Here is a 26,139-nt window from a genome sequence, read left to right as displayed (position 1 = left end):
CCATGCTGTTGACATCCTGCCTGTTTTCTTTTTTATGTATTATAGTCTGATATTTAAAATTTTTTATTTTTACAGTCAGGTTTACTGTTTTCTCATGACTTGTTTTGTATAGTACTTAGATTTTCTCTATTTCAAGATTTAAAATGTCCTAGCTATTCTTTAACCAAGTGTGATCACCACATACTTTGTTTGTGAAATATTTCAACGTATATAACAGCACAGTTATATAAAAAAGAAAACCTCCTAAGAACCCACCACCAGAATTAATGCTAGTATTTTTTGTTTGCTTTAGATGTTTATCTTTTTAAAAGCAGGAAATGTAAAGATTTTGAATCTTTTTCCAATACAGTCTCAATATTCTGCAGTTTCACTGTGTTGTATGGATTTCATTTTTCCTGCTTTTGGATTCAGTATAACCTTTAAATCTGAGGATCTGTGTCCATCTTAAATCCTGAAGGCCTCTTGGCTTCTCTTTGCATAGTACCTCTCTACAATTATTTCTCCCTTCTGGATCTCCTATTTAGACACATTTTGAAGCATTTCAGTCTATCCTCCATATTTTATCTTTTCCTTTATCTTTTCCATTTTTATTTATGTTGCATTCTGAATGAATTCCTTAAATCTCTCTTCCAATTTATTAATTCTCTCTTTGGATATGTCTGGTCTTCTGTTAAACCTGTACAGCGAATTTTTTTTTTACTTTGTCTTTTTTTTCTTTTTTTTAGTTTGTTTTAATGACTTTATATTTCATTTCTAGATTATCTATTTGGTTCACGTTCTCTTCAAATTTACCTGTTCTTTTTTAAATGAACATAGTTTTCCTCGTGGTTTCTGGTGCTCCCTTTATCGCTTTCAATATGTTAAGCACACTTACTGTAAAGTCTCTTTTAGGTTTGTGCACTGTCACTGTGTTGGCAGGACACATACTGCGGCCGAGCTCCCCGGGCCATCCTGGCACCTGGGGGGAGGGAGAGGCCTCCTTCCCACTTCATCCTCCCAGGGCAAACGCCTTCCCACGGGAAACAGTGGCAGGCGGGCGCCCTGACATCTCAGAAGGGTATCAAGTGGTGAACTAAAGTTAGTTCTGAAAATTTTCTAACATATTCATCTAGCCCTGTATAATCCTGGAAAAGTCAATTAATTACTAATCTTTAATATAAAATCCAGGCATCTTCTTTATTTAGAAGAATAAAATAGTAACTATGAGGGTAAAGTGCAAAAAAACTAAAAATAAAAAGTGACACATGATTTCTTAAAAACAAATAGTTTAATTTTTATCTGGAAAAAAACATTTAAAATGACAAGCACTTGGACATGTCATAAGGTGTCATTTTTTATATTATACTTATTCAAAATGTGAAGATAGAGAATCTTTATAAACTCCTAGAATCAAAGAGTCCGCTGCAGATGAAAACAGGTTCGTTATAAAATGTCGATTCATTATTCCATTTTTGTTCTTTGTTTTTATAGGGAATATTTTATAGAAAAATTATAAAATAAGGCAGACTTTTGGAGATTTAATTATAAAATCGTAGGAATATAAGTCCTAATTTTACTTTGCAAACCAAGAAGCATATGATTTTACCTTGAGGAGTCACCTGCAAAGCTCATCAGATGAGAGCCATTTCAGAGCTCTGGTTTTCACACAGTAGAAGCCTTTCTCCTTTAGCTCCCTAGCATAAGACCCACCAACAAAACAGCTCTTTCCAATTAACATCAATCAGAAAAGAGTTTAACATACACAAATATTTCTATAGTGCAATAAAAATGTGTCATTTTTATATTTTAAATTTGCATTATGAAAATAAGTCTGTATACCAAGCAATGCATATTTAATGAATATGAATCATGTAAATTTGGTCATGGCATTTAAAGTTGGCTTTGGCTTTGAAGTATTTTTTAATTCATAGAAAATATTGAACTTCTAATAAAATAAATAAAACATTTTAATAATTGATATTAATAATCAACCTCAATCTGTTTTTCATTTGCTACTCCGTTTTAAGAGGTCACTTTCAGTAGTGTTCCAAAGTGAGTGAGTGATTGCGCCTTCTGTGAGAGGAAAAGCCACTAAAGTTCCGATTGCCGTGAACTGTGCTTAAGTACTCTCAACGCAACTGAGAAAAATGCTCACAATGAGACGTTCTCTGTCACTGGCAGGAAATCACCAATGTCCTCTGCAGGGGCACTGCAGACCTTGGTTTTATCAGAAAGCACATGCACTCCTGTGTCTCAGGGACCTTCCCAAACAGCCCGGCAGCAGGCCCCAGGCACCAGGAGAAGTCTCACTGGATGGCAGCGGAGGGCGGTGGATGCAGGAGGTGACCGAGCCCCCAGGCTCTGCGCCTGAGCCAAGTGCTGAGGGCCGAGGCACTCCCGCCGCCCCAGGGAGTCCAAATCAGCCAAGGGCAGCTTCAGGGCCAGGTGGGTCGTGAGCTACTGAGGAGGTGGCCGGAGGCTCCGCAGCTTCATTTCGTCCAGCCCTTTCCAATATTTAAAGTTGTTGTCAAGATGCTGCATTAGATCAGGCAGGTCCACAAAGGCTGGAAGGAGAAAATGCGAATGTGACAGGGTCATCCACCACAGCCTAGTTTGGAGATTTCGGCTTTCTACTGAGAAGCATTCTGAGGAAGAAGCCAGAGGGGAGTGTCACCTGCATGGTGCTAGGCAGGCCTGGACAGACACGGGAGCTGGACACACAGCAGCAGCTGGACAGGGTCATGGCTGTACTGACAACTCCTGCACTCAGTGCCAGCTCTCCTCTTAACATCAGCTACTGAGCTGATGGCTTTGTGAATAAAACAGGTGGGAATGGAGAACTGCAATGCTGTGAGTTGCCACGGCAGGGCAGTGCCTGGGTGGCAGAGGCAGGTGCTGCCTCCCTCTCTCGGAACCCCACCCCACGACACCACTGTGTGCTCCTGTGCGCCACCTCCTCCCCCGGTCTGCGCCACTTCCTCCCTCCCCTGAGCACCACTTCCTCCCTCCCATCTGCGCCACCCCCCCCAACCCCGTCTGTGCCATCTCCTCCCTCCCATCTGCGCCACCTCCTCCCCAAGTCCCGGAGGGGCAGGTGGCGACCAAGACATTTCACAGAAGGGAACAAGGTCTGCCCCAGAACCACTGCCCTTTCCGCTGCCGCAGGTCTGCCCGGCCCCAGGATCCCTACTCCCCTGTCCTTGAGCACCCTCTCTTCAGTCTCTTCCTGACTACGGAACTGCAGGCCCTGGATGTGCCTTAAGCTGCCCCCGGCCCTGCCCCCCGCGTGCAGCCCTCGAGCTCAGCAGGTACGTGGGAACCTGAGCACAGCCCCATCCCTGACAACCCTGGCAGGCAGCTGTGCCTCTACTGAGGTCAGAGGCTGGTGAGCACGGGGCAGAGGCTGGTCTCAGGTCTAGAACAGAGCCAGCCCCGGCAGGGGTGGGCAGGGCAGGTGGCACAGGGCTCTCTGGGAGGCCCTGCGGCGCAGAGCTGGCACTGGGGTCCTGAGCCCTAGGCTCGCCAGGCCCAGCTGTGCTACCCCAGGCCCAGCCCCTCGTCTAGCAAACAGGCACAGTGACCACCACCGTGGGGGAGGGGAGTCAGTGACAGAAGGAACAGTGCGCCCAGCTCACAGGGGCCCTTGGTGACAGCCTTCTTCTCACGTCCCATTTGAAGGACTGCGTCCTAACGCATGTTCTGGAATCAGTTTTTCCCTGTGGTTTAGTAATTTCTGTCGCGAACATCCCAGCATGGGAGTAGGCACCCACTGCGGCGTCAGGTAGGGACGGGCTTCCACGCTGAGGTCGGTCAGGGCCGCCTGTTCAGTGCGGGAACAGGGAGGACAGGGGAGAGGGGAGAGAGGCCAAAGCACAGATTTTAGAGAAAACATGCTACGAGATTTCTTACCGTCCCAAGCGTCAAACATGTCTGTGATGAAGTAGTCAATGAACGAGATCTGGGACTTGGGGATGCTGCAGGTGTTTCTGTCGAAGACCGGCATCACCACGGGCAGGCCCTGCCGCTTCTCCTCATCTGTCTGTGAACCAGAAAACCCCCTGGGTGCGCGGGCCCCGTTCCGGCTCCGCAGACCCTCGGCGCAGCCCCTCTGCGAGCCCCTCCTGGCAGCCGAGGGCTGAGAAGCCAACCACGGCAGCTGCCAAGAGCGCCCAGGTCTGCTTTCTCAAACGGGAGACTCCTCCGTCCTGGGAGAGCTTGAGAACACAGCCAGCCGAGCTGCCCTGGAGGGGGTCAGCCCCTTTCCGGAGCTCCTGGGGCTGCCTCCTCGGTGGGTGAGCGCCGGGCTCGCACCTGCCTGCCCGAGCGGTCCCCGAGCCCTGCAGCGTCACCTCCCAGCAAGGGCCAGGCGCCAGGACCACCGTGCTGGGCAAGGAACACAGCTCTACTCTCAGGAGGGTCTGGGGCTGCTCCTCACTAAGGCCGGGTCATTTTATCCGAGGTTCTGAACTCCCCTGAGATCGAGGAGGCAAACAGGGCTCTAGGTTGAAGACTCTGTATTTTAGCCAAACGCTTCCAGAACATCTTTAGGTTTCCAGAAAGACTGGCAAAAAAATGAAAACGCTATTGAGACCCTGGGGAGCAGAAGGTAAATTTATCTCAAAATAATTGGTCTGACGGTGGAGTACAGGTCTTGTGAATGGCCTGATACTCAAAAGGTATCAGGGAACACTTGATTCTTTGATTCAGCTTGGTTTTCCTCAAGGGTCCTGGAGAAAAGAACGCAGCAATGCTCCCAGGGCTGCGGTAAGACGGAGGCTTCCAGGAGAGGGTGGGGACGCGGGCGAGTCCTGAGAGGGTCTGAGTGGGCGAACCCGGGAGCCTCCCTGCTGGAGGTATAGGGCACGCAGGGGCTCAGGCTGGGCCGTGGGGCAGCGGGGCAGGGTGGGGCGCGCGGGGTCTCAGGCTGGGCAGCGGGACAGGTGAGGCAGCAGGGGCTGAGCCCACAACAAAGTCAGGCTGGGTGAGCAGCTCAGAATTAAATCAGGGTCTTTTAGAAAAGACCTAATACATGTACTCCATGCGAGCCTTTGTCCTCGTTCCTCTGTGAGAAGTGGTCAAGCTGACCCTCTGTCTCTGGAAGGGATCTTGGGGGACTGGGAGCCATAACCTCTGGATGCCAGAGGGCTTGGAGAACCTGAGGTGCAGCCAACTCCACCGGGCCAGCTGTGGTAAGGAAGAGGCGAAGGGCGGCTTCACACAGGAGCCAGTGACTGCAGGAATCCCCGGCCAGGTCTAAGCACGTGGAATGTTCTCCACCAGGGGCTACAGCTTTGGGGAGACACGTGTGCAGGAGGGGTCAGTGCAGAGGGCTACCCTGGGCTCTGCCATCTGCCAGAAGCCCAGCGGTCACAGGAAGGGTCCTGCTGGCCATCCCGGAGGGGCCGTGGGAGTGTTGGCCCGAGGGTGGAGTACAGGTCTGCTGAATGGCCAACACCAAGACGAGAATTTGAGTGTTTGGAAGACCAAAAGGAAGCTTACTCTCAGGTTGGGCGCCTGTCTACCCCAACCCTAATCCTGGAACTGTTCCCAGGGAGAAATTCCAGGGCCCCTCCAGCACTGCTGACAGCTGGCCAGGAACTCCCCCTGCCCTGTCCATTCTACTCTCCTGTTGGCCTTGGCTGAGCACTGGCAACCCCCCAGCAGGTGCAGGGACTTGGACGTCTCAGGCCAGAGCTGCTTCTGGGACCAGCGGGCAGGAGGCTGCCCCGCCCTGCACACAGCTGCACTGAGGCACAAGCCACTGGGATCAAGCAGGGCACACGGAGTAGCGTTCTTGGAATACTAACTGATGGGGTGGCTGATAGTGTCATCCAGATCGTCTATACCTTTCCTCGATTTCAGTCTGGTCATTCATAGGGAGTGCTAACATCTCTATGATTATGAAAATTATCTATTTCTACCTTTGATTCTGTCAATTTTACTTCACCTACGTGGAAGCACCGCTATCAGCTGCATATACACTTAGGTTATTATGTCTTCCTAGAGTACTAACCTTTCATTATTTTATAGTGCCGTACTTCCTATCTGGTAATATTCGTAGTCGCGATGTCTACTTTGATATTAATATGGCCATTCCAACCTTCTTAGGCTTACAATGTGCATGATAAATTTTTTCTCTCCCATTTGCATTGAAACTGTATTTTCTTTTATATTTAAAAATGTGTCTTTTTTAGGCAGCATGTAGCTGGGTATTGCTTTTTTATCCATTCTAGTAATCTCTGTTTTTTAACTGGATTGTTTAGTACATTAACATTTAATGTAAGTATTGATATGACTAGAGTTAGATCTACCATTTTATTATTATTTTTGTTTATTCCTCTATTTTTCATTCCTGTTTCTACTTTCCTGTCTTCTTTTACATTATTTTAATATATTTTAGAATTCCGTTTTAATATTTCTATTAATGTATCTATACCTACAGTGGGTGCTCTAGGGATTACAATATAAATCCTTCACTTTTCAGTCTACTGAGCTAATACTGTAACACTTCATATAAAATGTATAAATCTTGGAACCCTTTCCAAGCATACTTTATGCTACAGCTTTTATTTCTTATGGCACATGCATTATAAACCCTACAGTGCAATGTCATAATTTTTAAATTGTGATAACATACGTATAACATAAAATTTGCCATGTTATCCTTTTTTTTTTTTTTTTTTTTTTAATGTGGGCAGGCACTGGGAATCGAACCCGGGTCCTCTGGCATAGCAGGCGAGCATTCTTGCCTGCTGAGCTGCCGTGGCCCACCCATGTTATCCATTTTTAAGCACACAATTCAATGGCATTTATTCACAATGTTGTGTTTGCAGCACCATTATTATCTAGATTTTTCATCACCTCAAACTCTGTACCAATTAAACAATAACTCCCCATTCTACCTACCACAGCAAACTCTAATCTGCTTTCTGTCATGAATTTGCTTATTCTAGATATCTCATGAGTGGAATCATACATTTGTCTTTTTGTGTCAGGCTTATTTCATTTAGCATAATGATTTCAAGGTTCATTCATGTTGTAGCATGAATCTGCACTTCATACTATTTTACGGCTGAATAGTATCCAATTGCATGAACATATCACATGTTGTTTAATTATTCATCTGCTAGACACTTGAGTTGTTTCTACCTTTTCGCTACTATGAATAATGCTGTTATGGACATGAGTGTGCAAGTCTGTTTTCAGTTCTGATGAGCACATACTGAGAAGAGGAACTGTGGGGACATAACAATAATTCTATGTATAACTTTTTGAGAAACTGCCAGAATGTTTTCCACAACAGATTCACCACTTACATTCTGACTAGCAATATGCATGGGTGTCAATTTATCCATATCTGTGTTAACACTATTTATTTTTGTTCTTGTTAATGATAGCCACCCCAGTGGGTGTGAAGTGGTATCTCATTGTGGTTTTGATTAGCTTTTCTTTAATGACTAAGGATATTGAACATCTTCTTACATATTTGCCACTTGTATATCTTTTTTTGGGAAATGTTATTTAAGTCCTTTGACAATAATTTAACTGAGTTATTCATTTGCCTTTTTGTTGTTGAACTGTAGGAGTTCTTTATAAACTCTGGATATTAAACTCTTAATCAGATATATCGTTTCCAAATGTTTTCTCCCATTCTGAAGACTGTCTTTTAACTTTCTTGCTAATGTCCTTTTGGTGCACAAAAGTTTAATTTTGATAAAGTCCAGTTTGTTCGTTCTTTCTTTCAGCTCACGGTGTAAGTCTAAGAATCCATTACCTAACACAAGCTCCTGAAGATATTCTGTTTCCTCTAGAAGTTTTTTGGTTTTAGTTCTTATATTTAGATCTTTGGTCCCTTCTAAATCGTTCACGGTTTGTGTGGTATAGTTCCATGGATATTTTAAAATTTTTATTCTTTTACCATATATACAATCTAACATTTCTCCTTTTAATTACATAGATAGATATACCAGTGCTGTCAATTACATCCAAAATGTTGTGCTGCCGTCCCCGTCATCCATTACCAAAACATTTCTATTCTTCCAAATAGGAACCATGTCTATTTTAAGCCTAAATCTCCCATTCCCTTTCACTGTCCCATCCCCTGGTAACCTATATTCTAGACTCTGACTTCATGAGCTTGCCTATTCTAATTGTGTCAATACAGTGAAATCATACAATATTTGTCCTTTTGTGTCTGGCTTACCTCACTCAACATAATGTCTGAAGGTTCATCCATGCTGTCACATGTATCAGGACTTCATCCTTTTTATAGCTACATAATATTCCACTGTATGTACACACCACAGTTTATCCATTCATCTGTTGATGGACATGTGGGTTGCTTGCTTCCATCTTTTGGCAATTGTGAGTAATGCCACCATAAATGTTGGTGTGCAAATACTCGTTTGAGTCCCTGCTTTCAATTCTTTTGGGCATATACACAGTGGTGGCATTGCTGGGTCATATGGTAGTTCTATACTTAGTGTCTAAGGAACTGCCCAACTGTCTTCCACAGGGACAGCCCCATTTTACACTCCCACCAGCAATGAATGAGTGTTCCTCTTTCTCCATATCCTCTCCAACATTGATTTTCTGTTTTACTAATAGCAGCCAGTCTAACTGGTGTGAAATGGTATCTCATTGTGGTTTTGATTTGCTTTTCCCTGGTGGCTAATGATGTTGAGCATCTTTTCATATGGTTTCTGTCCATCTGTATAGCTTCTTTGGAGAGATGTCTATTCAAGTCTTTTGCCCATCTTTTTATTGAATGGGCAGGTACTGGGAATCGAACCTGGGTCTCCGGCATGGCAGGCGAGAACTCTGCCTGCTGAGCCACCGTGGCCTGGCCTTTTTTTTTTTTTTTTTTTCTTTTTTTCCTCCATCTTTTTAAGCAGCTTTACTGAGATATATTCACACACCATACAATCCATCCAAAGTGTACAATTAATGGCTTTCAGTATAATCAGTTGTGCATTCATCACCACAAGATGAATTTCATTACCCCAAAAAGAGAAACCCCACACCCCTTATACCCACCTATTATTGACACTTAGCATTGGTGAGGTACCTTTGTTACAAATGATGAAAAAGAGTATTCAAATATTACCGTTAACTATAAACCATAATTTGCATTAGGTGTATCATTTAAATCCCAGGTACCATCTTCTTATTAACACTTTGTAATTGTGACGCACATTTGTTCTAGTTCATGAAGAACATCCTTATATTTGTACTGTTAACTGCAGTCCCACCGCCATCATCCAGGCTTTACACGGTTCCAGGTTTTATCCTCTAACTGTCCTTCTAGTGACCTACATGGCCCTCAACGTCCCTTTCAACCACATCCACACACATAACTCGGCTGTTAATCACAATCACAATAATGCACTACTATCACCTCTACTGATTTCCAAACACTTATAATCAACCTGATTAAAAATTCTTTTTTGCCCATTTTTAAATTGCGTTGACATTTTCTAGTTAAGTTGAAGAAAGTCTTTATATATTCTGGATATTAAACCTTTATCGGATATGTGGTTTCCAAATATTTTCTCCCATTGTGTAGATTGTTGGTTTACTTTCATGATAAAGTCCTTTGAGGTACAAAAGTTGTTAATTCTGATGAGATCCCATTTATCTATCTTTTTCTTTCATTGCTTGTGCTTTGAGTGTGAAGTCTAAGAAACCATTATTGCCTACAAAAGGTCCTAGCGATGCTTCCCTGCATTTTCTTCCAGGACTTTGATAGTTCTGGTACTTATATCTTAGGTCTTTGATTCGTTCTGAATTAATTTCGGTATATGCTGTGAGAAAAAAGTCCTCTTTTTTTTTTCTTTGCAAATGTAGATTCAGTTTTCCCAGCACCATTTGTGGAAGAAATTATTCTCTCCCAATTAAGTGGTCTTTGCCCCCTTTTCAAAAATTGGCTGGGTATAAATGTGAGGGTTGATTTTTGAGCTCAGTTCAATTCCATTGGTCTATATTTCTGTTCTTGTGCCAGTACCACAGTGTTCTGATGATTGTCGCTTTGTAATAAGTTTTACGACAGGGAAGTGTGAGTCCTCCAACCTCATTCTTCTTTTTCAAGATGGCTTTGGCTATTCAGGGCCCCTTACCCTTCTGTGTAAATATGGTGATTGGCTTTCCCATTTCTACAAAGAAGGTTGTTTCATTTTGATTGGGATTCCATTGGATCTATAAACTGCTTTGGGTGAAGATTGAAATGTTATTTAGTCTTCCAATCCATGAACACAAATGTCCTTCCATTTATTTAGGTTGTCTTTGATTTATTTTAGTAATGTTTGATAGTTTTCTGTGTACAATTTCTTTACATCCTCAATTAGATTTATTCCTGGATATTTATTTTTTTAGTTGCTATTGTGAATGGAATTTTTTCCTCTGATTGTTCATTGCTCGTGTATAGAAACACTAATGATTGGGGTACTGACCTTGTTAGCTCTAGTAGTAGATATGTATAGATTTTCTGCATATAGGATCATGTCATTGGCAAATATGGAAAGCTTTACTTCTTCCTTTCCAATCTCAGTGGTTTTCTTTCTTTTTCTTGCCTCTAACTGCTCTGGCTAGAGCTTCCAGAGCAATGCTGAGCGACACTGGTTACAGTGGCGCCCCTGTCTTGTTCCAGATCTTCGAAAGCTTCCCTCTGCCTTTCGCATTGGTAAAACGTTAGCTGTGGGTTTTCATATTCGCCCTTTGTGCTGGTTTGAAAGGATGTGTGTCCCCTAGAAAAGCCATGTTTTAATCCTAATCACATTTTGTAAAGGCAGCCGTTTATTCTAATCCCTAGTCAGTATTGTATGTTTGAAACTGTAATTAGATCGTCTCCCTGGAGATGTGATTTAATCGGGAGTGGTTGTTAAACTGGATTAGATGATGACATGTCTCTACCCATTTGGGTGGGTCTTGATTAGTTTCTAAAGTCTTATAAAAGAGGAAACATTTTGGAGAATGAAGAGATTCAGAGACAACAGAGCAGAATGACATAGCACGAGAGGCATAGTCCACCAGCCAGCGACCTCTGGAGAGATGAAGAAGGAAAATGTCTCCTGGGGAGCTTCAGGAAACAGGAAGCCAGGAGAAGAAGCTAGCAGATGACACCGTGTTCACCATGTGCCCTTCCAGATAAGAGAGGAACCCTAACTGTGTTCACCATGTGCCTTTCCAGATGAGAGAGAAACTGTGACTGTGTTCGCCATGTGCCTTCTCACCTGAAAGAGAAACCCTGAACTTCATCAGCCTTCTTGAACCAAGATACCTTTCCCTGGATGCCTTAGATTGGACATTTCTATAGACTTGCTTTAATTGGGACATTTTCTTGGCCTTAGAACTGTAAACTAGCAACTTATTAAATCCCCCTTTTTAGAAGCCATTCCGTTTCTGGTATATTGCATTCCGGCAGCTAGCAAACTAGAACACCCATTATCAGGTTGAGGAAGTGCTCTTCTGTTCCTATTTTTCCAAGTGTTTTTACTAAGAAAGGATGCTGGACTTTGTCAAATATTTTTACTGCATCAATTGAGATAGTCATGTTTTTTTTCCCCTTCTATTTGTTAATGTGGCATATATTACATCAACCAGTTTTCTTATGTGGACCCAAGCTTGCAGTCCAGGGATAAATCCCGCTTGATCACAGTGTGTAATTCTGTTAATAGGCTGTGGGATTCGGTTTGCTAATATTTTGTTGAGGATTTCTACATCTATATTCTTAAGATATTGGTCTATACTTTTCTTTTCTTGTGCCATCTTTATCGGGCTTTGGTATGAGGGTGATGTTGACCTCATAGTACGAATTAGGGACCGTTCCCTCCTCTTCACTTTTTGGGAAGAGTTTGAACAGAACTGAAGTCTTCTTGGAATGTTTGGTAGAATTACTCCGTAAAGTCATCTGGTCCTGGGCTTTCCTTTACTGCGAGGTTTCTGACCACTGATTCAATCCCTTTACTAATAACTGGTTTATTGAGATCTTGTGTTTCTTCTTGAGTCAATGTAGGCAGTTTCATGTGCTTCTAACAATTTGTCCATTTCATCTACGTTATCTACTTTATTGGCATATGTTTTGTTCATAGTATCTTCTTATAGTCCTTTTTATTTCAGCAGGGTCAGTAATGTTCCCCTTTCATTTCTAATTTTCATTATTTGCATCCTTTCTCTTTTTTTCTTTGTCAGTCTAGCTAAAGGTTTGTCGATTTTATTGATGTTTGCAGAGAACTAACTTTTGGGTTTTGTTGATTCTATTATTTTTCTTTCATTTGTTTTCACTTTAATTTTTGTTATTTCTGCTTATGTTGGGTTTTAGTTTGCTCTACTTTTTCTATTTCTTTCAATTTGAGGTTAGGTCTCTGATTTGAAGTCTTTCTTCTTTTTTAATGTAAGCATTTAGAACTTTAAATTTCTTTCTCAGCTTTCCCTTTGCTGCCTCCCATAAATTTTGGTATGTTGTGTTTTCATTTTCCTTCACCTCAAGATGTTTCCTAATTTCACTTCTGATTTCCTTAACTCACTGGCAATTTAAAAAGAATGTTGTTTAATTTCCACATAATTGTGAATTTTCCATCTCTCCCTCTGTCATTGATTTCCCCCTTCATTTCATTGTGGTTGGAGAATGTACATTGTACGATTTCAATATTCTAAAATTTATTTAGACATGTTTTGTGACCTCACATACGGTCTGCCCTGAAGATTGACCTCTGTGCACTCGAGAACAATGTGTTTTCCACTGTTGTTGATTGAGGTTTCCTACATATGTCTGTTAGGTCTAGTTGTTTTAGAGTGTCATTTACATCTTGTATTTCCTTACTGACCTTCTGATTAGATGTTCGGTCCATTATTGAAAGTGATGTATTAAGGTCTCTCCCACTATTATTTTCTCCCTTCAAATCTGTCAGTATTTCATATATTTTTGAATTGTCCCCTTTAATAGTATATAATGACCGATTTTGTCCCTTATAACCGTTTTTGACCTAAAGTCTATTTTATCTGATATTAGTATGGTTATCCCAGCTCCCTTTTGGTTTCTACTTGCATGGAATGTTTTTTTCCATCCTTTTACTTTAAACCTACTTGTATCTTTAAATTAACATAAGTCTCTTGCACATAGCATATAGTTGGGACATGTTTTTTAATCCATTCTGCCAATCTGTCTTTTTACTGGAGAGTTTACACCATATACATTTAAAATCACTACTAATAATACAGGACTTTCTTCTGTCACTTTGCTATTGAGCCTTTGTATGTATTATACCTTTTTTGTCCTCATTTCCATTGATGCCTATTTATATATATATATTTTTGTGTGTGTGTTGTACCATATTAAGTGCCTTTCATTTCTATCTGGACTTTTTCATCTATTTTCCTTCTGATTATCATGGGATTAAAATTTAACATCCTAAATATATAACAGTTATATTTGTTCAATACCAACTTCAACAGCACGGATATGTAGCTTTCCTATGCCCCTGCATCCCTTCACCTGTTTTGGCTTTTTTTTACTTGTCATCACTTGTATCTTTTTACATTGTATATCGGAAAGTGTAGATTTATTCATTACTTTTTGTGTATTTGCATTTTAGCACCTGTAGGAGGTAAGATTTAGAGTTACATACCAAATAATACACTATAATAGTAATGGCATTTGTAGTTACCAGATGGTCACTTTTACTGCAGGTCTTATTCCTTCCTGCCACTCTGAAGCCCTGTCCACTGTCTTTTCTTTCATCTGAAGAGCCCCCTTCAGCACCACTTGTGGGCACATCTAGTGAGATGAGCTCCCTCAGCTTTTGTTTATCTGAGAATGTCTTAATCTCGCCCTCATTTCTGAAAGTCTTGACTGCCTGTGGACTTCTCGCAGCACTCTGTTTCCACCCACTGTCTCCATGCCGCCGTGACTTCTGATGAGAACATGCCGCCGTGACTTCTGATGAGAACATGCCGCCGTGACTTCTGATGAGAACGGCACTCAGCCCAGCGGGGGCTCCCCTGCACACGCACGCTGCTTCTCTTGCAGCTGGAAGAGGACCATCCACATCTGCTGCATCTCCTGCATCTGCTAGTGTGAGCAACCCATGGGGGGTGCATTTTTCTTTTTTCATTTTTATCCTATTTGGTGTTCTCTGGGCTTCCTGGATGTGCATATTCGTCTTCTGCTACGTTTGGGAAGTTCTGTCATTATTTCTTTGCTGCTCCTCCTGCCCTCTTCTTGCTTGATTCTCCTTCTGGAACCCCATAATGCACACATTGGTGTGCTCACACCCAGAGGTGTCTTAGGCTATTTTTGCTTTCAGTAATTCCTTTTTCTTTCTGTTCCTCATCCTGACTCATTTCAGACGTCTTGTCTTGGAGTTCACTGATTCTTCTCTTCTGCCAACTTCACTTTGCTCCTGAAATTGTCCTGGGCATTTTTCATTTCAGTGAATGTGGTCTTCAATCCCAGTAGTTCTGTTTTAAAGTCTTTCTTTGCCAAGACTCTCATACCGCTCATCCGCTGTCTTCCTGATGGCCTTTAGTTCTTTCTCTGTATTTTACTTCACCTACTTGACCATTCTTAAGATAATTTTTTAAAGACTTTTTTCAGTATGACCATAGTTTCACTTTCTTTGTTGGTGTTTCCTGGATTTTTACCCTCTTCCTTTGGATGGACCATTATTTCCAGTTTCTCTGTCTTGCACTCTTTGCTGCACACTGTACATTTAATATTTTAAAATGTTAGCTCTGAGATTTATTCCCTGAGATGTCTGTTTCGTGATTTTTGTACCCAGCTGGTGATGAGACAGGAGTCTCCTCGACTCCAGCCCTCCGTCAGGAAGGCCTGCCCGAGGCGAGTGCAACGTGCAGGGGTCCCTAGCTTTCTGGGCCTCTGCCTTGTCCCTGACTTTTGCTTGTTAGATGTTCTGGATTTCTCCTGGAGCTGAGCTCCCCTGGCCTGCCCAGAAAATGCGGCCCTTAACTGCCTTTTCCCCACAGCCCCAAGGAAGCGCAGTGTCTTTAAGCCTCCACTGTCCAGGGAGATTCGAAACAACGGCAACTCCCAGAGCCAGGCCCCCAGCCATGTGCGTTTTCTATTCAAAAGCTGTGATCACCCCTGCTGTTGAGAAAGATCATTTTTACATCACTGTGTCACCGGTGAGTGAGCCAGGGCTGGTCTCCAGGATGGCCTGCCAGGAAAGGGGGAGATGGGCTCCAGGAGCCACCACGGAGAGGCAATTTTCTATTCTTTAGCATAATTTATCTGCCTCTTCCTCCAGCTCTTCCCTGGATGCTGTACAATCTTCTTCTGGCCTCCGGAGTTTCAAAGTGGTTGTCTCAGACAGTTCCTGCCTGTTGAAGAGTTGTTCTGGAGGAAGGATTGAGTTCTGGAGCTCCCTACTAAGCTGTCTTCCCCTTCCCAATTTACCTTCTTTCTTGAAGGATGTTTTCACTGGGTACAGAATTCTGAGCTAATAATTCTCTCCTAACAGCCCTTTAAAGATGTTGTTCTGATATCTTTTGCCTTTAGAATTTCTTACTAGGAGTCAGCAGATAGGTGAATCTTGTTCCCTCTTAATGTGCCATTTTTCTCTGCTGCTTTCAAGATTTTTTTCTTTATCTGTCTGGCAGTGCTTGATTTTGATATGCCTGGGCATGTTTAGGATTCACTGTGTTTTTTTTTTTTTTATTATTCAACATAACAACATACAAACACAAACATTCTTACCATATGAGCATTCCATTCTTAAGATATAATCAATAACTTACAGTATCATCACATAGTTATATAGTCATCATCATGATCATTTCTTAGAACATTTGCATCAATTCAAACAAAGAAATAAAAAGAAAACAGAAAAAAATTCAGACATACCATACCCCTTACCGGTCCCTTTCACTGATCAGTAGCTATTTCTAAACAGCTATCCTTTTATCCCTATCCTTTGCAGGGTTAAGTTTCATGTGAACAAACCCCAAGACTGGGGGCTCAGCCTATAGCTTTGGTTGTCCACACTGCTTGTGATAATATCAAGAATTTCACTGTGTTTCTTGAAGCTACATGTGTAAGTTTTTTAAACAAAAAAAATCTACTAAATTTATTATTTATTTATTTTTCATCCATATGTTTTACTCAACTGTCGATAATGTAGATAAAAGGTGCTTCAGACCCAAGGTTTTCACAATCACACAGTCACATTGCAAAAGCTGTATCATTATACAATCATCATCAAGAAACATGGCTACTAGAACACAGCTCTACATTTTCAGGCAGTTCCCTCCAGCCTCTCCATTACACCTTAACTAAAAAGGTGCTATCTACTTAATGCATAAGAATAACCTCCAGGATAAACTCTCGACTGTGTAATCTCTCAGCCATTGACACTTTATTTTGTCTCATTTCTCTCTTCCCTTTTTTGGTTGAGAAGGTTTTCTCAATCCCTTGGTGCTGAGTCCCAGCTCATTCTAGGGTTTCTGTCCCACATTGCCAAAAAGGTCCACACCCCTGGGAGTCATGTCCCATGTAAAGAGAGGAAGGACAGTGAGTTTGCTTGCATGTTGGCTGAGAGCAAGAGGTCACATCTGAGCAACAAAAGAGGCTCTCTTGGGGGTGACTCTTAGGACTGATTTTAAGTAGGCATAGCCTTATCCTTTGCAGGGTTAAGTTTCATATGAACAAACCCAAGATTGGGGGCTCAGCCTATTGCTTTTGGTTATCCCCACTGCTTGTGAGAATATCAAGAATTTCATTGCGTTTCTTGAAGCTATATGTGTAAGTTTTTTAAACAAATTTGGAAAAATTTTGTTCGTTATTTCAGATTTTTTTTTCTGCCCCATACTTTTATTCTCTCTGTCCTCCTCCAGGAACTCTTGCTACAAATAAGTTAGACCTTCAGTAAATATTTTCAAGATTCCTGGCATTATGTTCATTTTTTCCCTATCTTTTTTTTCTCTCCTTTAAATTGGATAATTTCTATTTATTTTCAAATTTCTGATATCCTCATTCTGTAGTTAAACCCACCCAGTGAATTTAAAATTTCAAATATATTTCAGTTCTAGAATTTCCATTTGATTCTTCTTCTTTTTTTTTTTTCCTACTTCCCTGTTGAGCTTTTCCTATCATTTCATGTGTTGGGAGTACATTTTCTTTTACTCACTGAGAAATAATAATTTCTGCTTTTAAAATCTTTGTCTATTAATTCCAATATCTGGGTTTTCTTAGGTTGGTTTTGATCTGTCTTTCTTCATTTTTTTCTCCTTTTTTATTTTCTTGCCTTTTTATTCTTTTTATGTGTTTTTACTGTCTTTCTTTTAAGACTGGATTATGTTTAACTAAATATTTGTATGCTGAGTAATTTGGGATTATATCTAGCACACTGTGAATATTTTATGTTGTGGAGATTTGGATTCTGTTAGATTCTTCCAAAGAGTGACTGTTTACTGTTCTGTCTAGCAGTAGACTTGGGTACCCTCAAACTTCAACCTCTAACTTCCGTGTGGTGAGATGGCAGCAAGAATCTGTTTAGTTCTTCTAGTTTTGGTTGGTGTGGTTGGACTCTGCCCCATGCACCCCCTCACCTGCAATTGCTGCTGTGGCCTTGAGCTCTGTTTTCTGGCTCTTCAAGGCAGTAAGACTGCTGGTTCCTACCCCAGTTTTTAAGTGCTCGCATAGCACTGATGTATGATAGCCTTCATGAAAAAAAGCCCTAAAAACTGGAAACGTAGTGCCATCCCCTTCGTCCAAGTGTGACTCCCACTTTCTGCCTGCTTTTTTTTCCTCCAGTCTAACTTGTCTAGAGTTTACAGTGGTTCTCTCCAGAGGGTTGGTCCAATAGGAGCTACCTGGCCATTACCAGAAGTGGAACTCAAACAGATTCTTACATGGATCATCCATAAAACAAGATCTTGGCTAGCAAAAACCAGAGTGCCAGGTAATGCAAACTCTGTGTTTTATGCATGACTATTTTGTAAACCTATAACTTCTCTAATTTAAAACAAACAAATGAACAGAAAGATGCCTACCCATGACAGGTGCTTTGACAACTTGGCTCTGATAAGAGGTCTTTAGTGAAACCCTCTTTACCTTATAATTCAGGGAACTTAAGAGAAGAGCTTACCTGAGCAAAATACTCTTCTGAGATGCGTGCCGCCCATTCGATGCAGTGCTCCAGGGGCCGACAGGGGTTGGACACATCGGCACACTTAATCAGCATTCGCTTGATCAGAATGCGGTTCTCTGGAGTCCTGAGCGTAGTGGTTATATCTTTCTCATCTTTATGAGTTTCCTAAAACATGAGTGGGATTCTAAGTAATAAAAATAGGTCTCCAGGTTCCAAGCTCTCTTACCAGTGTGGCCTCACTTTGAGTACAAATATGCACTGGCCAGGATCTGTAAGTTAAGGGTTACAAAAAATGGACCCCGAGGACACTCTCAGCTTTGAGCTTGGCCCCTCATTTTACAAAGGGGAAAACCAAGACTCAGAGAGATTCCAGTAGGTCCCGGGAGTAGAGAGATACCACTGCAGTTAATCTGCCCTTTTTCCTTCTCTCCAAATCTTTCTCAAAGTAGCCCTTTCTTTCTGTTCCACTCTCTCTCCTTTGGTAATAAAGAACCCAGAGACTGGTTTTATCTTTTATCATATATTCTAAAAAAGAGTATTATATAACATACATAATACTCCTCTGCCCTCATGACAAAAAAACCCTTGTGGTCACCAGGCTTCTTGCTCACAGCCCCATCCCAAACGCAACCCAGTGATACCTGAGTCTGGGAATTAGCCTTCAGTATGCCAAGACCACGTCACATACGACACTCCCTCAGTTTGCCCTATCCTTTTATGGTCTATACAGGGACGAAGTTGTTTTCTTTTGACCTGCATTCATAACATCTGTGGCAGGCATGTAAGATTTATTATTTAACATTACATTTTTTTGCATGGGCAGGCACAGGGAATTGAACCTGGGTCTCCGGCATGGCAGGCAAGAACTCTGCCACTGAGCCGCCATGGCCTGCCCAGCATTACAGTTTACAGATGAGAACACTGGGCTTCAGAGAGGTGAAGTGACTTGTCCAAAGCTACCAGCTGAGCAGAACAAGAACTCAGTGCCACATGCTGTTTGCTTCACAAGGAGCTCACTCACGATTTAACGGAGCCTCTGGTTGCAGGCTCACTAGAGAGAATTCTGGTTGGAAGAGGGGGCACTGGAGCAGAGAGCACCATCAAAGTGGAAGCAAGGCTATCTCATACTGACGCTGTGCCCATCAGGCAGCTTCTCTCAAGGAGCTGGTCATGTGGTCTGAATGTGTCCAGAAGGCCTGGTGGCCCCTCTGTGGGGGGTCCGCCATCGAGGTGGCGCCCGGCGTCCAGGAGGGCGCCAGGAAGGGCAGGAGCGACGCCACCTTGCCGGCAACCCTTCTTCCAAGTCCTGCTGTCAATCAGCTTTGCTCTGACCCTCCTTCCTTCCAATGTATCAACAGTGGCCTCCAGTGTAAGTGCAGCTCAGTGCTGCCAGCCGTGAGACTACTCTCTACCCACCCTGAACCACTGAGTGTCAATTTCCAGTCTAACTCTCAGAAGTAACCCCAAGTATCCCAAATATTGACAAGAGAAATGAAATACATGATTTTCAAGCAGAGTAGATGTGGTAGTTAGGTTCAGGTGTTAACTTGGCCAGGTGAAGGTACCTAGTTCTATTGCTGTGGACATGAACCAATGGTATGTGAACCTCATCTGTGGCTCATTACATCTGCAGTCGGCTGGGAGGCGTGCCTGCTGCAATGAATGATGTTTGACTTAATTGGCTGGTGCTTAAATGAGAGACTCAACGTAGCACAGCCCAAGCAGCTCAGCATACCTCATCTCAGCACTCGCAGCTCAGCCCAGGCCTTTGGAGATACAGGAAGGAATCACCCCGGGGAAAGCTGTTGGAACCCAGAGGCCTGGAGAGAAGGCCAGCAGAGATCACCCTGTGCCTTCCCACGTAAGAAAGAACCTCAGTTGGAAGTTGGCTGCCTTTCCTCTGAAGAACTATATGTTTTTAACGAAATAAATCCCCTTTTATTAAGAGCCATCTCTGGTGTGTTGCATCCCAGCAGTTAGCAAACTAGAACAGTAGAGGACTCAGCTGAGCATGGAAACTGCCCAGGTTAGGTGGAGGGGACCACACCTGTAAGTCCATGGTTTCCTTCTAGAATCTGGAATCAGTCAGACACAGTGGCCTGGGTGACAGACAGCCCCCTCCAGGATGGCAGGGCAGGGCACAGTGAAAGAAGCTGCCGTGGGCACCTCTGCACTTAAAGTTCCTGCAAGGCAGTCAAGTCAGGAGCAGGCTGATAAACTGAGAGAACAGGGAAGAGCCAAGGGAGCAGGGTTCCCAACAGGTTTGAACATCATGTTAAGGAGGAGTGTGAAGGGGTAAGAGGCTAGAAAGTCAGAGAATAGACAAGGCCTGGGCATGCCCAAATAAAGGAACTGCTGAAGTAAAATGGAGTTAGAATGATGGTAGCCTAAGAGAAAAGGTCAGGCCAGGGCACAGCAAAATCTTAGGATGATTACTGTGGTGGTATGGAACTGTACGTGCCCCAGCACACATGCTCTTGGATCTGCTCAGTGTAAATCCATCGCAGGTAGGGCCTTTTGATGGGGTTACTTCAGTTAGGGTGTGGCCTGCATCAATCAGGAAGTGTCTTAACCCTCTTCCTTGTCCTTTATAAAGGGGATGAAGAGAGCACACCACGGATGCGAGAAACTAAAAGGAACGAAACCCTGGAAGAGCAGGGAGAGGCCACGAGACGCCACCATGGGCCTTGCTGCGTGGCAGAGGAACCAAGGTTGCTGCTGCAAGTCTCTGAAAGAAAGCGTCATCTTGATCACGCTTTTGACCTGGACATTCTCATGGCCTCACACTGTAAGCCAATAAATTCTCATTGTTTAATGCCAGCCCATTCCAAGGTATCAGCTTTCAGCAGCCTAGGAAAGTAAAGCAATATTAGAGGTTGAGAGGTGTTAGTGATAGGGAGGCAAGGTTGTGAGCTGAAGCCAAAATGCTCAGTGGACATGGGGTAGATAAAAGGACCTCCAAGAAGACGGCCCTAGGAGAACATATTCTCTGGGCTGCTGGGCTCACAATGAACCTAGTGTGACAGGTGCCATTATTAGGTGCTCCCCACGCCCAGCATTCCCGCCTATGCCTTGAGACTTGTTACGTTCCCTATAGACTGGAGGGTGGAGAACAAGGATCAGCGCTCAGACCAGTGTGCCACCTCAGCTGCGGCCGCCTGCCTGGTGAGAGGCTCAACGTTCAACTTGACAGTGTTGTGGACTTGATACCTCAAATCCAGAAGTGATGCAGGGATAACTCGAACACAGGGTCCTTCCGACGCACCCCCTCCCATGACGTGGCCCTCCAGGAAGGCGCTGCCACCAGAGCGAGGAGTGGCAGGTGAGAGACCTCAAAGGCTCTACCTGGCCCCAGGATGCCCAAGGGGGAGGGAAGGGGGCACCTGTGAGAAAGGGTGCAAGAATGGTCCGGTCTAAAGTTTTGTTTATCTAAAATTTGCCCTTTATTCAGAGTTTTTGCATCTATTTGAAATTTTTTGCTAAGCTTTTTTTACTTTAAATAATTTCTGTCCATTGAAAACTAAATTAAATGAGCCCAGTGCAGGAATCTGTCACACCGTGATCCTAGATCACACGTCGCCATAACACATATGGACCCAAACAAGGTTCTCTCTACAGCAAGGTTCCCTTACCCCGTTTTCTTCTAGTGCTGCCAAGGGCTTGTTGATGCTGTTGACAAATTTGTTGACATGCTCGAAATGCTTTGTCATTTCTGTGGCTAGGACCATGTCGATAATACCCTGGCGCAGTGTCCGATAGTCATTCCTGTTTGAGACAACAAATGACAGGCTACTACAGACCGGACAGGTACTCACGAAAACAACCTATTATCCAGGGCAGGTGTCCACTTCGGTTAGAATTCCAGTGTTGTGGAAGTTATGGGTTAGCACCTAGAGTGTTAGCAAGGGGAAGCTGAACAGAAGTTACAATCAGAACTTCATGGGCACGTCTTTATAGATGAGATGTTACATTGCACTCATATATAATGCAAATAGTTCTTAGTTCACCCTCTAATACGTTCTTTTAAAAATTTTAATGCAATTTATTTATATACATTATATATTTGCATACCATGAAATCATCCGAAGTGTACAATTAGTGGTTCACAATATCATCATAGTTGTGCATTTATCATCACAATTGACTTTTTCCTTTTTTTGTGTGAAAAATAACACATAGACAAAAATAAATAAATTTCAAAGCACACCACAACAATTAGTTGTAGAACAGATTTCAGAGTTTTGTCCCACTATGTTTTATTTTATTCCAAGTCAGTTCTCTTAACGAAGATGGAGATGTGGTTCTAAGTGAATGTATTATCCATGCAAGTACCTGGAGGCCCAACAATTTTAGTGTAAAGGGAACTTGGAGGGTAGTAGACCTTTTTGATATAGCTGGAAAAATCACAGGGAGTACTTAATAGCTCTCCAGGCCTTTGTTTTTGTTTTTTTTTTCATTTTTTAAATTTATTTTTTGAAGAGACAATCCATATAATTCAAAATTTTAAAGGTATGGAGTTCTCCATTCAACTCCTTTTCTCCAATTCCTCAGTTCCTTTCTCTGGAGAAAACCAGTTTTGAAGGTCTTGTGTACTTTTCCAGATGTAAACTGATGTACCTACAAGTAAATATTGATAATACCTATTCTAGTTCCACCTCTGAAATCCTAGAAGATGGCAGAAAAGAGTTCTATAAAAGCAGGAATACCCTCTTTTAAAAAATCCAAATCAATTAGTATTCCTCATGATGGACCACCTCTTCCTTCTTCCTGCTGATACTTAAGTCCCTACTGTAAACAACTACTGTGCAAAGCACCAAGGGCATGCACTTGTACCAGAGCCTAAGAATCTAATGACCTTCAACAAGTAATTAGAAATCATCAGTGAAAAAGATGAAAAGTGCCATAAAGGAATGTGGGACTGAATAATTAAAGAATTTAACAACAGCTCTGTGGGTCAGGAAAGGCATCCCCCAAGGATGTGATATGTAGACAACTCCAGGGAGAAATTGCTGGACAAAGGAGGGCAAAGTGGAGCGTTCCAGGCAGAGGAGCAAGATGATCATGCCCGGGTCTCAAAGAGCTGAGACGTCAGTTTTATCCTTTGTTTTCTTGAAATGGCAAGAGACAAATCTGTCTGCTTCCTCAGTTGTAGTTTGATGGGGACTACTTACTGGGTAGGTGTCATGGAATCCATGCCTCAAACCTAGAAGTGAGGGGCCCGACAGAGCATGCTAAGTGAAAGAACCAGTTAAGAAAGACCGCCGTTTATATGAAATGGCCAGAACTGGCAAATCCATAGACAAATGCTTTAGTGACTGCCTATGGCTAGGGGAACTGAGGGGGAAATGGGAAGTGACTGCATTAGGACTTGGAATTTCTTTTTGAAATGACGAAAATGTTCTAAAACCGATTGTGGTGATGGCTGCACGACTCTGAATATACAGAACCACTTTAAATGGGTGAACTGTATGGTATATGCATTATAACTCAATAAAGATATTTTTAAAAAGGAGGGACAGAGGAACCAACATGCACTCACTTCCCCAGCCCTCATTCTTACCTCTCCATGTTCTTGAAGATGTTGCATTTATCATCACGAATGGTGAGCTGGAAGGCCAGGGCTGCATGGTGGCTCTCCAGCACAGCAGTGTCATTGTACAGAACAGCCAGCTCACTCCCAGCATTGCACAGGAAGGCGCTGGTTCTCCCGGGGTGGTCCACGTCGTGGATGATGGCTGCGATCAGGGCAGCCACCTCGTCAACTGGGTCCAGAGTTTGCTAAAAACAAATGATCTTTTAAAAACCAGAGTTATGCAAAGAAGCCGTCCCTATAGTTTCTTTTCTGCCCATGGTAGGCATATTTCAAATTTCTGGGAAAAGCATATCGTGTATAATCTCCTGTACCCACTCTCAAGGAGCTGCATCTTTGCATGTGTTTTCAGAAGGACCTTGTCTGGTTTTCAGTCTCTCTCACAAGTCTGTCCTCAACAGAGGTAAGTCACCTTCTCAGTCTTTCTATAGACTCGTCACAAAATATGTTCCTTAGTCTGAGCTACTGACTTAGGTCAACATAAACTAATATTACTCAGTTAAGACTGAATAAAAGAGAAACAGTTTTTTAAGGGATTATCAGGTAAATAAACTGGAGACTGATTGTGCTGCCTTTGTCAGGCTGACGTCAGGGCTCGTGAGTCTGGTAAAACTGTCTGGAAGACTTCCTTCCATCTCTGCCCAGGTTCCCGAAGCGTCTGCGTAGTACGGAAAGTCTCCTTGTGGGTGTTAAGAACTCATCAGTCCATCCGGGTCAGGAGCCAGATTTTGAAGAAATTAGTTAACAGGTTACAAAATTACATTCACAGTCAATGACCTCTTGGGTGTTTTTTGTTTGTTTTTATCTTCCATCAATTTGATTAAAAGTTTTATTTTTAGAAAACCACCTATTTTAAGACTCTTGAATTAGCATAGATGTGTAAAGGAGCTTTCTCCTATCTTTTTCCACTACCAATTTGTCTATTTCTGTTTTGTTTTTTATTTAATTTCTTGATTAGTTTGGCTAGAACTTTATTTTCTTGGTTATTTCAAAGAACCACTTTTCACTTATCATTTGGATCTTCCCATGTTCTTTTTCCCCCTTTTTGTTAAGTAATGAAAGTATTTCAAAACTATGAACATATACCTTTAAATATACCTTTGGCTTAATTCTGTAAGTTTTATTACAGATTTCTTATTTTTTTATTGTTTCCTAAGTAACCTATCATTTAGGGTTTTATCCTTGTTGACCCCTAAATTATTCAAAAATATTTTCTCATTTTTAACCTTTAGTTATTAAATTGTAGTTTTGTTGTATTATAGTTAGAAAATATAGCTTATGAAACTTTGAAGTTTATCAAGACATTTTTTGTGGTCCTAGCATAAGATTGTTTTTAGAAATGTTCTTTGGACACTTGAAAAGAAGGATTTTATCTAGTGTGCTGGTTTGAAAGGATGTATATCCCCTAGAAAAGTCATGTTTTAATCTAAATCCCATTTCGTAAAGGCAGAATAATCCCTATTCAATACTGTATGTTTGAAACTAATCAGATCATGTCACTGGAGATGTGATTTAATCAAGAGTGGTTGTTAAACTGGATTAGGTGACAACATGTCTCCACCCATTTGGGTGGATCTTGATAAGTTTCTGGAGTCCTATAAAAGAGGAAACATTTTGGAGAATGAAAGAGATTCAGAGAGAGCAGAGAATGCTGCAGCACCACGAAGCCAAGCGCCCACAAGCCAGCGATATTTGGAGATGAAGGAAAATGCCTCCTGGGGAGCTTTAAGAAATTGGAAGCCAGGAGAGAAGAAGCTAGCAGATGACGTCATGTTTGCCATGCATCCTTCCAGATGAGAGAGGAACCCTGACCGTGTTCACCATGTGCCTTTCCAGATGAGAGAGAAACTCTGTGTTCGCCACATGCTCTTCCACTGAGAGAGAAACCCTGAACTTCATCTGCCTTCTTGAGCCAAGGTATCTTTCCCTGGATGCCTTTGATTGGACATTTCTATAGACTTGTTCTAATTGGACATTTTCTCGGCCTTGGAACTGTAAACTAGCAACTCATTAAATTCCCCTTTTTAAAAGCCATTCTGTTTCTGGTATATTGCATTCTGGCAGCTAGCAAACTAAAACATCTAGTAATTTAATAGTTTTAATTTTAAGCAGATATATTGTATGGTATGTCAAAATGAATGCACATTTGCACGTTTTAGTTTGCTAATGCTGCCAGAATGCAATATACCAGAAATGGACTGGCTTTTATAAGGCAGCTGGCCTTCCCCTGGGTTTCTCTGTCACATGGAAAGGCACATGGTGACATCTGCTGGGCTTCCCTTCTGGCATCTGGGTGCAAATGGCTTTCCCTGGATTCTTCTGCATCTCCAGGCGTCTTGGTCTGAGCTACTGAGCTCTATTCTGACCTTTCTCTCTCTTAAACCTCCTCCTAATTAAACTGAATGTCACTCATTGTGAAGGCACTCCCCTTAGCTGACCACAGACATGATCAGCCATAGAAGGATTTCA

At 42.5% G+C, this 26,139-nt stretch overlaps 1 protein-coding gene across 2 annotated transcripts in view; it reads right to left on the bottom strand.

Annotated features, from left to right (window-relative positions):
* Positions 1 to 1,248: 1,248 nt before the first annotated feature.
* Positions 1,249 to 26,139, bottom strand: part of PDE8A (phosphodiesterase 8A) — a 170,742-nt gene continuing 145,851 nt past the window's right edge. The window contains exons 18-22 of one of the 2 annotated variants that reach the window (XM_077124302.1): positions 23,641 to 23,858; positions 21,713 to 21,845; positions 18,078 to 18,245; positions 3,889 to 4,018; positions 1,249 to 2,543 (exon numbers count right to left, since the gene is read on the bottom strand). In XM_077124302.1, coding sequence (XP_076980417.1) covers positions 2,437 to 2,543; positions 3,889 to 4,018; positions 18,078 to 18,245; positions 21,713 to 21,845; positions 23,641 to 23,858 — 756 coding nt within the window. In that variant the 3' untranslated portion in view covers positions 1,249 to 2,436. Of the gene's footprint in view, positions 2,544 to 3,888; positions 4,019 to 4,243; positions 4,541 to 18,077; positions 18,246 to 21,712; positions 21,846 to 23,640; positions 23,859 to 26,139 lie in introns of those variants that run through there. The other variant, XM_077124303.1, reaches the window with a different exon arrangement.

This window comes from Tamandua tetradactyla, chromosome 12 (genome assembly GCF_023851605.1).
Source record: "Tamandua tetradactyla isolate mTamTet1 chromosome 12, mTamTet1.pri, whole genome shotgun sequence".
Lineage (NCBI taxonomy): Eukaryota > Metazoa > Chordata > Mammalia > Pilosa > Myrmecophagidae > Tamandua > Tamandua tetradactyla.
This window is presented reverse-complemented; position numbering and strand designations above follow the sequence as displayed.